General features: G+C 39.0%; 1 protein-coding gene across 2 annotated transcripts in view; it reads right to left on the bottom strand.

Annotated features, from left to right (window-relative positions):
- Positions 1-15,083, bottom strand: part of PRPS1 (phosphoribosyl pyrophosphate synthetase 1) — a 28,486-nt gene extending 13,403 nt beyond the window's left edge. The window contains exons 1-3 of one of the 2 annotated variants that reach the window (XM_079124413.1): positions 14,997-15,083; positions 2,685-2,868; positions 656-754 (exon numbers count right to left, since the gene is read on the bottom strand). In XM_079124413.1, the coding sequence (XP_078980539.1) occupies positions 656-754; positions 2,685-2,789 (204 nt within the window). In that variant the 5' untranslated portion in view covers positions 2,790-2,868; positions 14,997-15,083. Of the gene's footprint in view, positions 1-655; positions 755-2,684; positions 2,869-14,785 lie in introns of both variants that reach the window. The other variant, XM_079124412.1, reaches the window with a different exon arrangement.

The following is a 15,083-nucleotide window of genomic DNA, read 5'->3' on the forward strand; positions in this document are numbered from 1 at the left end:
TGAGTACATAATACTCATACAGAATAACTAGAAGTCAAGAGATCTATGTTGATTCAAGTTGATAATAGTTGTATTTCTCAATTAAGTTGTTCCTTTTCTGTAACATGGGTACCTATGTACCTCAATTAGTTGCCATGGGATAATGACAATGATCTGATAGTCTCTTTAAATAGTATAAAATAAATGTAGTAATCTACTTCCCTCACTCTGAGTTTCTATGAAAAGATAGGTTCCAATATCTGTGGCTCTAAATTTAAGACTCTGAATACTCAGGGAGAATAATAACAGCTCCCATTTATTGAGTACCTGTCATGGGCCAGGCATTATGTTCTGAAATTAATCTTATGATAATGAAAAATTACATTCAGAGAATTAACCTGCCCAGGTTACAGAGCTAGTGATTGTAAGTACCAGTATTCAAATTAGGTCTGATCCCAAAGCATAGGCTCTCCCTATAATACCAGACTGCTTCCCTGCCTGACCACTCCAAGTGACAAAGATGATAAACTGTGCTTACAGTGAATGCATTTAAAATATTGTCAACATCTAGTTTACTTGAGCTGTACTTAGGAACAGTTTTTGGTTTCTCTGCAGTGTTTAGCATTTTCAATCTCCTACCTTTCTAACCCCTGATAAAATTATCTTCCACTGATACCTGAATTTGAGAAGCATGTAGATCCATGGTGATAATATGATCTGCACCAGCTACAGACAGCATATTTGCAACAAGCTTGGCTGAGATTGGAGCCCGGCTCTAAAAAATGGAGGGGAGGAAAGAAAAGGAAAACAAAACGAAACAAAAAAGAAAAACCAAAAAAGTCAATTTGAAAAACAATTCATTTGCTCAGGAAACATTTATTTTATTATGTACCTACTTTAAGTCACTGTGCTATCAGGAATTTCATGGAAAGAGAGGCAGTCATTAACTGAGTAAATCACAATCAAGAATACATGTGGGCTGGGGAGATAGCTCAGTCGGTAGACTGCTTGTCTTGCAAGCACAAGGCCCTGGGTTTGATCCCCAGCACCGCAAAAAAAAAAAAAAAAAAAAAAAAAAGTACATGTTAAGTGGAACATCACTATCCCAACTCAGGACATACATTTCAGTAACAAAAATATCTTCCTTGCTTCCAGGATCAACATTCCACTGATCATATACATTTACATTTTCAGCCTATGCAAGTGCTTCCAATATTCAATTATTCAAAGTCAGTGAACTCAAAACATCTTTAAAAAACTTCACTAATGTCTCTTAATATATACATACCCATGCCTGTATAAATCTAAAATATCAAAGTCAAAAGATATAACAGAATGGAAATTTCCTTTGTAAATTACATCATTACTTTATTCATATGGGGATCAGTTTTCCAGCAACCTCAACTCCATTAAGTAAAAGGTAAGCATACCTGCTACACTGTAAAACCACAAAGCACATGCCCTTTACTCTGTAGTCTGCCATAATAAAAATATCTGGCCTTTCTCCCAGGTTCTGTTATGTTAAAACTGGGCATCTAGTACAACATCCTTGAAAAAAGTTTTATGTGTACACCTCATCCTTATGTGTATACCTTATCAGATAAGAGAGCTATCTGAGACCAAGTATTCATATAAATAGGCTTCAGGTCTTATAAAGATGTAATAACCAGGACCCTGACTATATGACACTCAAGAGAAATCTACTATAGTTTTGGGGGGTATTTTTTTAATAGTAAAAACTAATACAAGAATAATTTTAAAGACTGCAAGATCTCTACATAGAAACTATAAAATATCATCTAAGTCTTATTTATTTTTTATTTTATTTGTTCTAATCAGTTGTACATGACAGTAGAAGGCATGTATACATTTTGATAGATCATACGTAGAGTATAATCTCTCATCTTTCTGATTATACATGTTGCAGGATCACATCCGTCATGCAGTCACATACGTTGCGGGGTATTTTTGAAACAGGATCTCACTATATTGCCCAGGGTGCCCTTGAACTACTGGGCTCAAGCAATACTTCTGCTTCAGCCTCAAGAGTAGCTGCAACTACAGATGCACACCATATATAGTTTAAAAAAATTATTCCACTCCACCTGGGTATGGTGGCGCACACCTATAATCCCAGAGATTTGGGAGGCTGAGAAAGAAGGATCATAAGTTCCAGGCCAACCTCAGCAACTTAGCAAGGACCTAAGCAACTTACTGAGATACTGTCTCAAAAACAAAAATAAATAAATAAATAAATAGATTCAAAAAAGGGTCTGGGGCTGTGGCTTAGTGGTGAAGTGGCCCAAGGATAAAGCCCCAGTACCAAAAACACACACACACACACACACACACATATGTTCTACTCCACAGGATTGATAATTAGTCTTATTGATAGAAATAAAATACCAGTGAGTGAACAGAAAAGTTATGTATGTATGACTTGAATGAAATACAGAATACAAATGTGTTGGTTTATACAAAACCATTATAAACCTATTGTTTGGAAGATAGGGCAATATGTAAGGAAATGTGATTTTTAAACTACCTCAGAAATATGTATCTGATAGTTAAGGAATTTTTTTGTAACTTTAGGCTAAAATGTTTCTGGCCTGGGGGTGTAGCTTAGTTGTAAAGTATATACCTAGAACGTACAAAGGCTCTGGGTTCCGTCCCCAGCACCACACACAAAAATATTCTGTTCCTACCTTATCTTTCTTATCCTGCCGGGCATAAGGGAAGCATGGGATGACGGCAGTAACCCGACTGGCTGAAGCGATCTTGCAGGCATTAATCATGATCAAAAGCTCCATTAGATTGTCGTTGATTTCACCACAACCACTCTGAACGATGTAGACATCTTCTCCCCGTACACTTTCACCAATTTCCACGCTACAATGGGCAAAGATAAGCAAGACAAAACAATAGTTTAGGCAGGTATGGTGGTGCACACCTGTATGTAATCCCAGTGACTTGAGAGGTTACAGGAGGGTAAGTTAAAAGCTAGTCTCAGCAACTTAGTGAGACCCTGTCTCAAAATTTTAAAAAGGGTTAAGGATGTAGCTCAGTGGAAGAGTGCCCTTGGGTTCTACCCCCAGTATCCTTCCCCAAGACTTTTAAGCACTAGACTATTTGTATAGACAGTAAGGTCTAAAAAAACATAGCTTCCATAGTAGCATGCTATCGGTGGGATAAAGCCATGTGGATACTGATCCCCTCAGACTCTGGAAGATTCCATAAAGGAGCTCTTATACAACTGTTTCTGTTTACTGCAGTGTACTATATGAATACTACAGGTTTGTATTTGCGACATGGCATGAAAGAGACTAGCTAATTTTATTCACAAATAATTGGAAAATAATTTCAGGAGGTGGACACACAATGTAAAGACAGATCTGATATCTCACCCATGACTGTTATATAATCCATACAAAATGAAAGTAGAAATATCACAAGGGATGAATCACCACTGTTCTTTCTATAATGATGCTTTCTAGAGAAGACAGAACTGCCTCTACCATATTGGCAATTCACTCAATAAATATTAAATGCTCATATGCTGGATACTGTGCTAGGAGCTAGGGATACAAAGATGAATAAAGCAGATGTGGCCCTTGATCTCATTCTGCAATAACTGTACTTTGGTCCAATCAGTAAGTCGTATTTAATAAAAAATACCAAAGGAACTAAGTCTAATTGTGGAGTAGAGCTATATTTTACTGCAACAAAAGTTAATACTCATAGTTGGGTTCCTGCCAAGAAAAAACTTATGATCTCAAAGAAGAAAGTCAGGAGCTAAGGGTGTATGTAGCTCAGTGGTAGAACACTTGGCTAGGGCAAGTGTTCTAGGTTCCATCCCCAGTGCCCCCCTCACACAACCACACACACACAACCACAAACACACCACCTCAATTTTTCCTCAAGATAAGATAGGGATGTGTTTATATATAAACAAGGGGTAGATTGGAATCATAAAAAACCCCTACTGAACAACAGAACTTCAGTTTGAATTAAAAGGCCATAGTTATTATTAAATACAATACTCATACTTCTCTACTTTTATGTCACTCTCACCACTATATTTTGTGTGGCTTCAGAAACTACCCACTATTATATGCCTATCAGGATCATGTTTACCCCATAACCCTCTCCCCAAACAAAACATCAAGGGGTATCTTGAAAGAAATCTCTATAAAAAATAAACAGAGGTGCTGGTGCAGTGGTGCATGCCTATTAATCCCAGGCTCAGGCAGAATATTGCAAGTTCAAGGCCAGCCTGGACAACTTAGAAAGACACTGTCTTCAAAAAAAATAAAAATAAAAAAAAGCAGGTCTTTTCATTGCCAAGAAGCAGCAGCTGATAGGAAATAGCAAATTTATTTGCTCCTTTCTAGCCCAAGTAGCTATTAAAGAGACGCTTCTTTTTTGTTTGTTGGCAGCATTGGTGGTTTAACCCAGGAGCATTCTACCTCTGAGCTACATCCCTAGCTCTTCTTATATTATTTTGAGACAGAATCTTACTAAGTTGCCTAGGATGGGCTGGAACTTGTGATCCTCCTGCCTTAGTCTCCTGAGTAACTGGAATTACCGGCAAGTATCACAGCTTCCTAGCCCTACTTTTACTAGGAATGTGGGTTAGTTTACATTTTTTTATTGTTGTTTGGGGACAGGTTAATTTATATTGTAATTCAAGAAAAATAAAAGCAAAAAAGGCTGGGGATGTAGGTGCGTGGTAGAGCACCAGCATGCACAAATTCCCATCACTGCGAAAAGAAAAAACAGGGCTGGGGTTATGGATCAGTGGTAAAGTGCTTGCCTAGCATGCATGAGGCACTGGGTTCGATTCTCAGCACCACATATAGATCAATAAGTAAATAAAATAAAGGTCCATCAACAACTAAAAAATATTAAAAAAAAAACACAAACCAGAAACCAATTAAAACAGGGGAAACAGGCATCCACTAGAAAAAGGAAAACATATTAGTTTAGGCATATTCATTTAGAAAATCTGAAGACAACCCTTGGTCAGTTTCTGAATTCAAGAAATATTTTATACTATGGATCCTTATGCTATTATAAGTACAGCATTTGTCAATAATCTTAAGTTCCCACCTTAGAACAAGAGTTAAGCAAAGGAAGAAAACAATTACTGGAGTTGAAGTCAATGAAACTGAAGTCAGAAAAATAGTACAGAAAAAAATAATCAATAAAACAAAAAAGCTGGTTCCTGGGATCAGAGGGAGAATCATCAAAATTGATAAACCTCTAAGAAGACTGACAGCTTCGCTAGAGAATTCCAGAAAGCACTTAAAGAATTAATGCTTCCTTTGTAAAATCTTTCCTAGAAAACACTTGAGGAAAGAACACTTTACAATTCATTCTATAAAGACAGCATTACCAAAACCAGACAAAAGCAATATAAAAGTAAAACTATAGCTGGGTGTGGTGGTGCACACTTGTAATCTCGCAATTTGGAGGCTGAGGCAGGAACCAGCTCAAAGCCAGCCTTAGCAATTGAGTTCCTAAAACAAATGAGTGAGACCCTGTCTCTAAATAAAATATTAAAAGGGCTGAGGATGTGACTCTGTGGTTAAGCGCCCAGGGTTCAGTCCCCAAGACCAAAAAAATTTTTTAAAAAAATGAAACTACAGAAGGGGAAGAGAAAGGTGGATGTGGTTATCACAAGGCAACAGGAAGGATCCTTGTGGTGATGTGACTATTGTGTTTCCTGACCACGTCAATGTCAGTATTCTGGTTGTTAACATTCTATCATAGTTTTATTTTTTTGGTACTGGGGATTTAACCTAGAGGTGCTTACCAATGAACAACACACCCAACCCGTTTTTTTTAATTTTGAGACAGGGTCTTGCTAAGTTGCTTAGGGCCTTGTTAAGCTGCTGAGGTTGCCTTTGAACCTGTGATCCTCCTGCCTCAGCCTCCTGTGTTGCTGGGATTATAGGTATGCACCACCACACATGTTGACACCATAATTTTTACAAGGGAACTATAGTTTAGAGAAAAAAAAATATGTTTGGGAAAACTGGGTAATGGGTATACTAGATCTGTTATTTCTTAGAATTATATGTATGTCTATAATTACCTCAAAATTCAGTTATTTTGCAGGGCTGGGGATTGAACCCAGGTCTTTACATGTGCTAGGCAAGTGCTCTAGCACTGAGCTACACATTCCCTTCTCAAAATTCAATTTTTTAAAAAAAGTGATTATACCTTGTGCATAGTTGAGTAAACCATTACTGCAGCCCTCAATGAAAACTGAGGTCACAGAAGAGTAAAAATACAAACATACTTCTGTGGTCAGTCAAAAAAAAAAAGGTCTAGTTGTATTATTTTCTAAAACATATACAATACTGTGAGGGAACTTGGAGAGCTCCAATTTAGCAGTTAATTTGAAAAACAGTTCATTTCAAAGTATTTTCTTCTGAGCCTATCAGGAATCAGCCACATTCTCTTCCTTTATATCCTTTGAAGACACCCTTTGCTACTGCACAGACTCTGTACTTCTTTCTACTATCTGGAATGTTCTTCCCATAACTACTTCACTCATTTTTCAGGTCTCTAATCAAAATAGCTTCCTTGACCTTTTTGTCAAGTGTGATGTCAAGAGAACCTGTAAGGGGCTAGGGATATTGCTCAGTTGGTAGAGTGCTTGCCTTGCATGCACAAGGCCCCAGGTTCAATCCCCACCACAATAAATAAATAAATAAATAAATAAATAAATAAATAATCAGTCTCACTGAAAAAAGAGAACCTGTAAGATTAAAAAAATGACTAGAACTGAGTATGGTGGCACACACCTGTTAATAGTCCCAGCTTGGGAGGTTGAGGCAGGAGGATGCAAATTCAAGACCACCCCTGGTGACTTTGGGAGAACTGTCACATAAAAGGGACTGATGTAGCTCAGTGGCAGAATGTCCCTAGGTTCAATCCCCAGGACCAGGGGAAATAGACATTAAAAGTAACTTAAAAATCACATCAACCAATTGCACTGTATAGACCTTATTTGTATACCAATTCAAACTAAAACAAAAACACATATTATGAGAGGAAAAAGTGAACAATGGCTAGTTACTTGACAGTAAGGGTTTAGTGTCGATTTCTTTAGGCATGAAATCGCTATTGTGTTTACTAAAATATATATGGATGACATAATATCTATTTGCTTCTATTTGCTTCAAAAATTCAATCACAGAGATGTTGTGAGGGAAGAATAGAGGAAGCAAGATTAGTCATAAATTGGTAACTACTGAACTGGGTGAAGGGTATGGGGAGGGTCATTATACCATTTTCTCTTTATGTTTAAAATGTTCCACAATAAAATTAAATAAAGTAACCCTCCCCAGTTATTTTCTTATCACTCTAGTTATTCCCTTCAGAATACTTATCACAATTTGTTATATCTTATTATCTGTGGATTTGTTTATCATCTGTTCCCCCATCAGACTGTAAACTCCACGAAGGTAAGGACCTGCATACCAGTATCCTCAGCCAGCCAGGGCCAGCAGGACATGAAGAATGAATGAACAAACACCCCTCAGGATTAGGCTGCTTCTTACATCCATTCACTTTTGAATGTAATCTGGGATTACAGGTGTGTACCACTGTGACATGTGGGATCATATTTCCTTGAAAGGTTTTGACAAATCCATACATGCCCTTCTTCAGATACACATATATTTAATTTGGGGGTAAATTACAACCTGATGGTCCCACCAGAATGATATAGGATTTGATGGCAGGATCCTTAACTAGTGATAATAATAGGAATTTTGTGGACCTCCATATGGCTGACTTGACATAGTGGCATATTTTTTTTAACTTATGGATACTTAATTTGATTTGGCTTATACATGAACATTGTCTGACTTTCAGTAATTAAAAAAAAAAAAGGATAAGTATCCTCTATCACCAAAATCAACCTTAAAGAAACAACCAAATCTTTTGGCAACAGCAACTATACCAATACCAAAATTGCTTTCTGAAAACATTCTTCAAAATCCAAATAGATTACAAAAAAATTTAAAAAGGGTCCTGGGGATGTAGCTCAGTGGTAAAACACCCCTGTGTTCAATCCTCCGTATTAAAAAATAAGTAAAAATAAAACAAAAAGAACTCAAATTGACAGGACTAAATAATACCTCCTGGAGATGAGAATGTTCTGTACATTTCTCAAGTAAGAGGCAGTGGTCATGTAAAGGGCCTTCTCAGATCTTTACTAACACTGCCCTTTGAGAGATTTCCAGGCTAAAAGTGGCATAGTGGCATTTCTGCGTTTTATGGTACACAACAGTGGTTGTTTTTTTTTTTTTTTTTTTTTGCGGTGCTGGGGATTGAACCCAGGGCCTTGTGCCTGTAAGGCAAGCACTCTACCAACTGAGCTATATCCCCAGCCCAATTGTGGTTTTAACCAAGGACTTGATAACTGAGTGATTTCAAAGCTCAGAAAATGCTAAACCTGCTCATATTCCTCTTCCACACCTAACCTCCTTGACTAAGATTCCCATTTTCCTGAGAGAGAATGACAGTTGTGCACACTGATATCCAGTAAAGTCAATTTTGTCCTCTATATCGGGTATCAGAAGTCAATGGTTCTTGTTTTAGAACCTAGAATATCATCTGTGCTCCAGGTATTCACTTGCCAGAGACTCACTGCTTGAGTTAGAGTGCAAAGACATGGTTTAACAACTGATCCAAGACAGTTTAAGGGACAGGCTTAACTATTCCTGTAGGCTTTTAAACTTTATTATTATCAAGTAAAACCAGAAAACAACATTCTCAGACCATAGTGGCTTATCTCGCTGTACAAATGCCTCAACTAAACTGGGTGTGGTGGCACACACCTATGATCCCAGTGACTAGGGAGACTGAGGCAGGAGGATCAAGTTCAAGGTCAGCCTCAGCAGCATAAGACTGAGCAACTCAACAAGACTCTGTCTCAAAATTAAAAGGACTGGAGATGTAGCTCAGTGTTTAAGTGTCCCTTGGTACAATCCCTAGTACCAAAAAAAAAAAAAAAAAAAAAAAAAAAAATTCTACCCGTGAAATTCCCAGGATTTTGTACCCATAAGTCTCTATGAAGAGTTTTAAAAGAATAAAACTATACAATCCACTGCATATGCCTTCATCCCTAGCTGCCAGGAAGTCAAAAGGTACAATTAAAGTAACATAAAACTTCAATTATCATTTTACACAAATTCTTTTTTTAAATATTTTTAGTTGTCAAAGGATCTTTATTTTATTTATTTATATGTGGTGTTGAGAATTGAACCCAGTGCCTCACACATGAGAGGCAAGCACTCTTCTGCTGAGCTACAACCCCAGCCCTTATGCCAAGTTCTTGACACAGTTACTATAGCCCTTTGTTCTATAAGGTTTCTGATATATATCTTAAAAAACTGTACTTTTGACTATGATGAAACACACTTCAAATCCTTTCTTGAAAGCGGGTGGGGTATTTAATTATAAAATTATCACAGCCAATTTAAACATCAGAGCACCTGCTCACCTTTAATAAATAACCTTAGTATGGTTATTTAATAATTACATATTTTAACATCACATAAAGGCTTGAATAATTTATAATTCACTGATCAGCTCACCTCCAACAATCGTGAGTACCATTTTTTGTAATTATATCACTTAATAATCAACCCACAGTTCAGTCATTTCCCAAAGCCAAACTTCAAAACTAAAAACTTACCTGCAGCAAAGGATGTTTGTTACAACAAGGCATGAATTTTAGCAACTTGAAAAAAGGAATTTCATTATGTAAAAATTAAGGTACTGACAGTAAGGGCCTGGGGAGGTAGCACAGTGGTAAGGTGTCCCTAGGCTCAATCCCTAGTACCAGAAATAGAAATTAAAAATCAACATTAAGCTTTGCATGGTGGTGCACACCTGCAATCCTAGTGACTTGAGGCTGAGGCCAGAGGATGGCAAGTTGGGGGCCAGCATTGGTAATTTAGTGAGATCCTCAGCAACTTAGTGAGACCCTGTCACAAAGTAGAAAAACAGGAGCTGAGGGTATAGGATACAGTGGTAGAGCAACCCTGGTTTCAATCCTCACTAAAACCCCCAAATCAACATTTTTCTTTTTTGTATGTGCTAATGGGTATTGAACCCAGTGGTACCGTACCACTGAGCTATACCCCCAGCTCTTATTAATTTTTATTTTGAGTCAGGGTCTCACTAAATTGTTGAAGCTGGCCTTGAACTTGTGATCCCCCTGCCTGTGCCTCCTAAAGTGCTGGGATTACAGGAGTGGGCCACACTAGCTTAACATTTTTTCTCATGGTTTCTTCTAAATGTTAGCGAGTAAATTCTAACAGTAAATAAATAGCAGCTGTGCCTAAAACCTGTTTGGTCCTATAAAATCTATTAGGTGGGGTTGGGGTTGTAGCTCAGTGGCAGAGCGCTTGCCTAGCAAGTGTGAGGCACTGGGGGTTCAATTCTCAGCACCACATATACATAAGTAAATAAAATAAATGTCCATCAACAACTAATAAAAACATTTAAAAAAAAAAAAGAAAATCTATTAGGTGGAAAGATCTTGTTCAGTAACTAAGAAGGTGACATTCCTTGTACTTTCCCTCTAGTTTACAGGCAAAAACTTCAAATGGCCTTAAGCCAATCCAATATTTTCCCAGTGGTTTCAAAGAGGCCAGAAGATTGACAACGTCTGGCTAACAAGTGAGAAAACTACCTTTTCCCCCTTTCCTTTAGTATCTGGTATAAGTGCTTCCAACTGGCACTGAATGTGCAGAAACATAAAAAGGAAATACAGTGAATCTAAAAGATAGATGGTATTAAGAAAAATCTCAAAAATTGAGAATATGGAGGTGCTGGCATGTACAAAATACAGAGGAATACAGGTCTTAGGCAAACATAGATAATCCAGTGGTTTAGGAGGCTGAGGCAGGAAGATCATGAGTTCAAAGCCAGCCTCAGCAAAAGTGAGGACCTAAGAGACTCAGTGAGATCCTGTCTCTAAATAAAATATAAAATAGGGTTGGGGATGTGGTTCAGTGGTTAAGCGCCCCTGGGTTCAATTCCTGGTAACAAATAAAGAAAGAAAAAGAAAATATTAAGAGTAACTCCTCACAGCATACAAGTGCTTTATATAGAAATTAGCACGTTTTTGTGGTACTGGAGGTTGAACCTAGTGCTTTCACCACTGGGTTACATGTTCAGCACTTAAAGAGAGGGTTTGGTTAAATTGCTGAAATGTTCACTATGTTGCCATGGCTGTCCTTGAACTTATGATCCTACTGTCTCAGTCTCCCAAATCACTGGGATTATAGGCATAAGCCAATAAACCCAACAGAAACTAGCACTTCTTAAGCATTTGCCATACATTCGATATTAACATTGTTATTATTGCTGATAAGACTGGAGATTGGCTCAACTTTTCTGTGAGGCAATTTGACAATAGGTATCCAAAGCCTGAAAATTGGTGCATATTCTTTAAATTAGTAATTACCTTCCTAGGGATTTATTCTAAACTACTAGTCTGAAAAAATGAGGAATAAACCATTCATAATACACTGGTAAATGAAGAAAGCTTTAAACAGTAACTTCCATTTTTGAAAATGTAGCTGGGTGTGGTGGCACCTACCTATAACCTCAGCCATTCAGATCAAAAGTTCAAGGCCAGCCTGGGCAACTCAAGACCCTCAGCAACTTAGTGAGACCCTGTCTTGAAATAAAAATAAAAAGGACTCGGGATATGGCTCAGTACTTAAGCACCCTTGCGGTTCAATCCCTGATACAAAAAAAAAAAAAAAAAAATTTAAACGTGTACACATACACACACAACACAAACATCTAGAAGGTCATAAATCAAAATATGAAGTTTCTCTTGGGTAGTGGAATGTTGAAGCATGTCTTTTGCCTGTTATATATCCCACATTTCACACAATACCATCACCACCCCTCCTTGCCAATATTTATTGTTGCATTTATTTTGTGTTGAACAATGTCCTAAGAACTTTACTCCCATCTCATTTAATCCTCACAGTAACTATAGATAGATAATGCTTTACAGATGAGATTCCCAAGACAAAGAAAGGTTTAAGGTTCAAATCCAGGTTCTCTAACTCTAGAACCTTAACATTTAAAAAAATTTTTAGTTGTAGATGGACACAATGTCCTTATTTTATTTACTTATGTGATGCTGAGGACTGAACCCTGTGCCCCATGCATGCAAGGTAAGTGCTTTACCACTGAGCCAGAACCTTAATGTTTAACCTGTTTGTGTGCATGTGTGGGTACATACACACGTGCTCATAAACTTTAAATATGTTTCCCATGTAAATGTATATTTCCTGAATAACTAGACAGCCAAGTATTACCCTGATTTTGGAAGAAAAGCTATTCTACTCAAGAGGGCAGTGATTCTAGCCAGGCCTGGTGGCACATGCCTGTAATTCCAGCGTCTGGAGAAGCTGAGGCAGGAGGATTGCAAGTTCAAAGTCAGCCTCAGCAATTTAGTGAGAACCCATCTCGAAATAAAATAATAATAAAAACGAGCTGGGTATGTGGCTCCGTGGTTAAGCACCACCCCTGGGTTCAATCCCTGGTACCAATAAAAGAAGGGGGTTGGGGGCAGAGATTCCACCAAATTGGAGCAAACACTAAAAATTATTTTGAGCACAGGGTCTGCAATTCCCCATCTGATGACCCACAGCACCCACTAAGTTGGTCTGTTCATTACTTACACATTCCAAGATTCACTGGGGGGAAAAATACAATTTCTGCAGCTTAGAAAAAAAGAAAGGTTGTGGGAGGGATCTCCATAGAAAACATCTTTATGTTCACGGCCAATTTCAGAATATCTACAGAACCACAAAGCTAATGATTAAGCCAGAAAGAAGGAAAGTAATCAGTCAGCAATTATCTACATTGGGCTTAATCTAAATCAGTCACGAGGAAACTGAATTGTTCTCCCACCACCACACCAATATAGCCTCCGGTTCTGCTGTGGTGCATGATGCAGAGGACAGAAGAGATTAACACAAGGAGAAAATAGTCCTCATATTTTTTTCCAGAAAGCACAGGAAACGGATTTAAAAACCACAGGGGCCAAAGAAAACCTCTAAATGAAAAACATTCTTGGTCCCCTTGCTATGCTGCCACTCTCAAAGTCTGGTCCTGTTTTGTCTTCTTTATTAAGGTCCCTGAGTCATAATGGTGTGTTCAAAGCAACAGACAACAGCTTGCAAACCTCTTTTGACTAAGGTATTGCCTGGTTACAGATGGCAGTGTTTGCACTATCATTTGCATGATAATCAGCAGCACAGTAATCCAGGAAGAAGCTATCCATTACAGATGAATAGTTTTATATCACTGGGTCTAAAAAAGATAGGGAGAACTACAATTGGAAATCACTTTCAAGAAAGAAGCTAAAATCCATATATGGTGTTGCATGTCTGTAATCCCAGTAACTCCCAGCAATTTGGAAGGCTGAGGCAGGAGGATCACTAGTTGGAGGCCAAACTCCGCAATGTGGCAAGGCCCTGTCTCGAAAGAAAAAATAAAAAGGACTGGGGATGTAGCTCTGTGGTAAAAGCTTCCCTGGTCTCCCCAGCACAACCACACACACACAAAAATTAGGTAAAATGCTCAATGTAATCTTAAGCTAATTTAACCGTTCATTAGGTGAGAACTTTGCCCATAACACAAATATCAATAATGCTGTGGGCAGTGCTCTGATTTGACTGATGGGATAACAGCATAAACAGTACACCTATCAAAGCCAGAAGATTCTACATTTAGCTGCCAGGGGCACTGAAAGAAGCAGGTAATTAAGTTATTCCAAAAATGGTACAAAGGTACATGTGAAAGGTGGAAGTAGGGAGAAGGGAACAAGAATGAAAAAAAGTCAAATTTTAATGCACTGTTAGATCCAGGTGTTCCATTGCATTACCTGTGCTTAATTATTTAACACTCTGGTATTAATTTTATCCTAAATATCTCACATAGCGCTAAGAGAGGTGGGTAAGTCCAGGATAGACAGTTACTGAAAAATATGCTAATCAGTAGCTGCATTGGGAAAAGGTCAAAGATTCAATTCAAAACTAAGGTTCCCTAAGACTTTTAGGATGACTCACTCAGGCAGAGATGCCATCAAGGATGTAGAATGAATGCATCACTTTATTCAATCAACTAGATTTAACTTAAGGATGGCTCGGATCACTCGCGAGATTAATGATTTTAAAGATGCGAAAAGTCAACGCTTGCCAAGTCACCAGTAACATTTTCGCGCCCTCAGTACATAAAGTCAATTTCCTCAATACCAAACCATTTCCTCAAGACCGACACCATTTCGAATTAAAATGCTGCTTCTTAGACTCGAAAAGACCAGGAGGGCTCAGAACGCGGCACATTATCCGATGCACACCAGTCCAAGAGCTGAAGCAAATCCAGTCCAGCCCGGGTGGCTCAACAGTGAAGCGACAAAGCCACGTGTCCCCACAGCCGAGGCTAGGCGTCCGTCCCCTCCCTTCACTCTAGCCAGTCACTATCACTGCATTGGGTCTTCCATCCTTCGCCTTAAAACCCAGCAGCTTCTCCTCGTGCTCCATCTTGACTCCACCCCACCGCACGGTGAGAATGAACGTGACCCTCCCGCGAGAGATAAAATAACGGAAACAGCCCGCGGGGCACCCTCGCCAAAGCAGTCCCCTTTCCTCGCCTCCCCCAGTTCCCCGGAACCCACGCGGCGGCCCCATCCCCCATAGCCCCCGCCGGCAGAGCAGGTGAGGTCTGATTGGGGTCCCAACTTCGCCCTTACCAGGTCTCCTGGTTGCTGAATTTCTTAGTCACCACCTTGCCTAGCTCCAGGCCCAGGCGGTCAGCAATTTTCTGGGATAAGTCCTGATGGGAGCTGCCGCTGAAGATTTTGATATTCGGCATCTTGGGCAATTACCCTAGGCGCTCTTCGCTCAGCGATCACTCTGCTGCGGAGACCAGAACCCAAGTCGGCCCAGAGACTTAATACTAACCGCTTCGCGTTGCTACTCCGCCATCTTACATTCCCGCCCGGCGCGCGGCTCTAAATTACCCAGCTCTGGGGAGGCGGGATCAGCGGG

The sequence above is a fragment of the Sciurus vulgaris genome (assembly GCF_902686455.1).
Source record: "Sciurus vulgaris genome assembly, chromosome: X".
Lineage (NCBI taxonomy): Eukaryota > Metazoa > Chordata > Mammalia > Rodentia > Sciuridae > Sciurus > Sciurus vulgaris.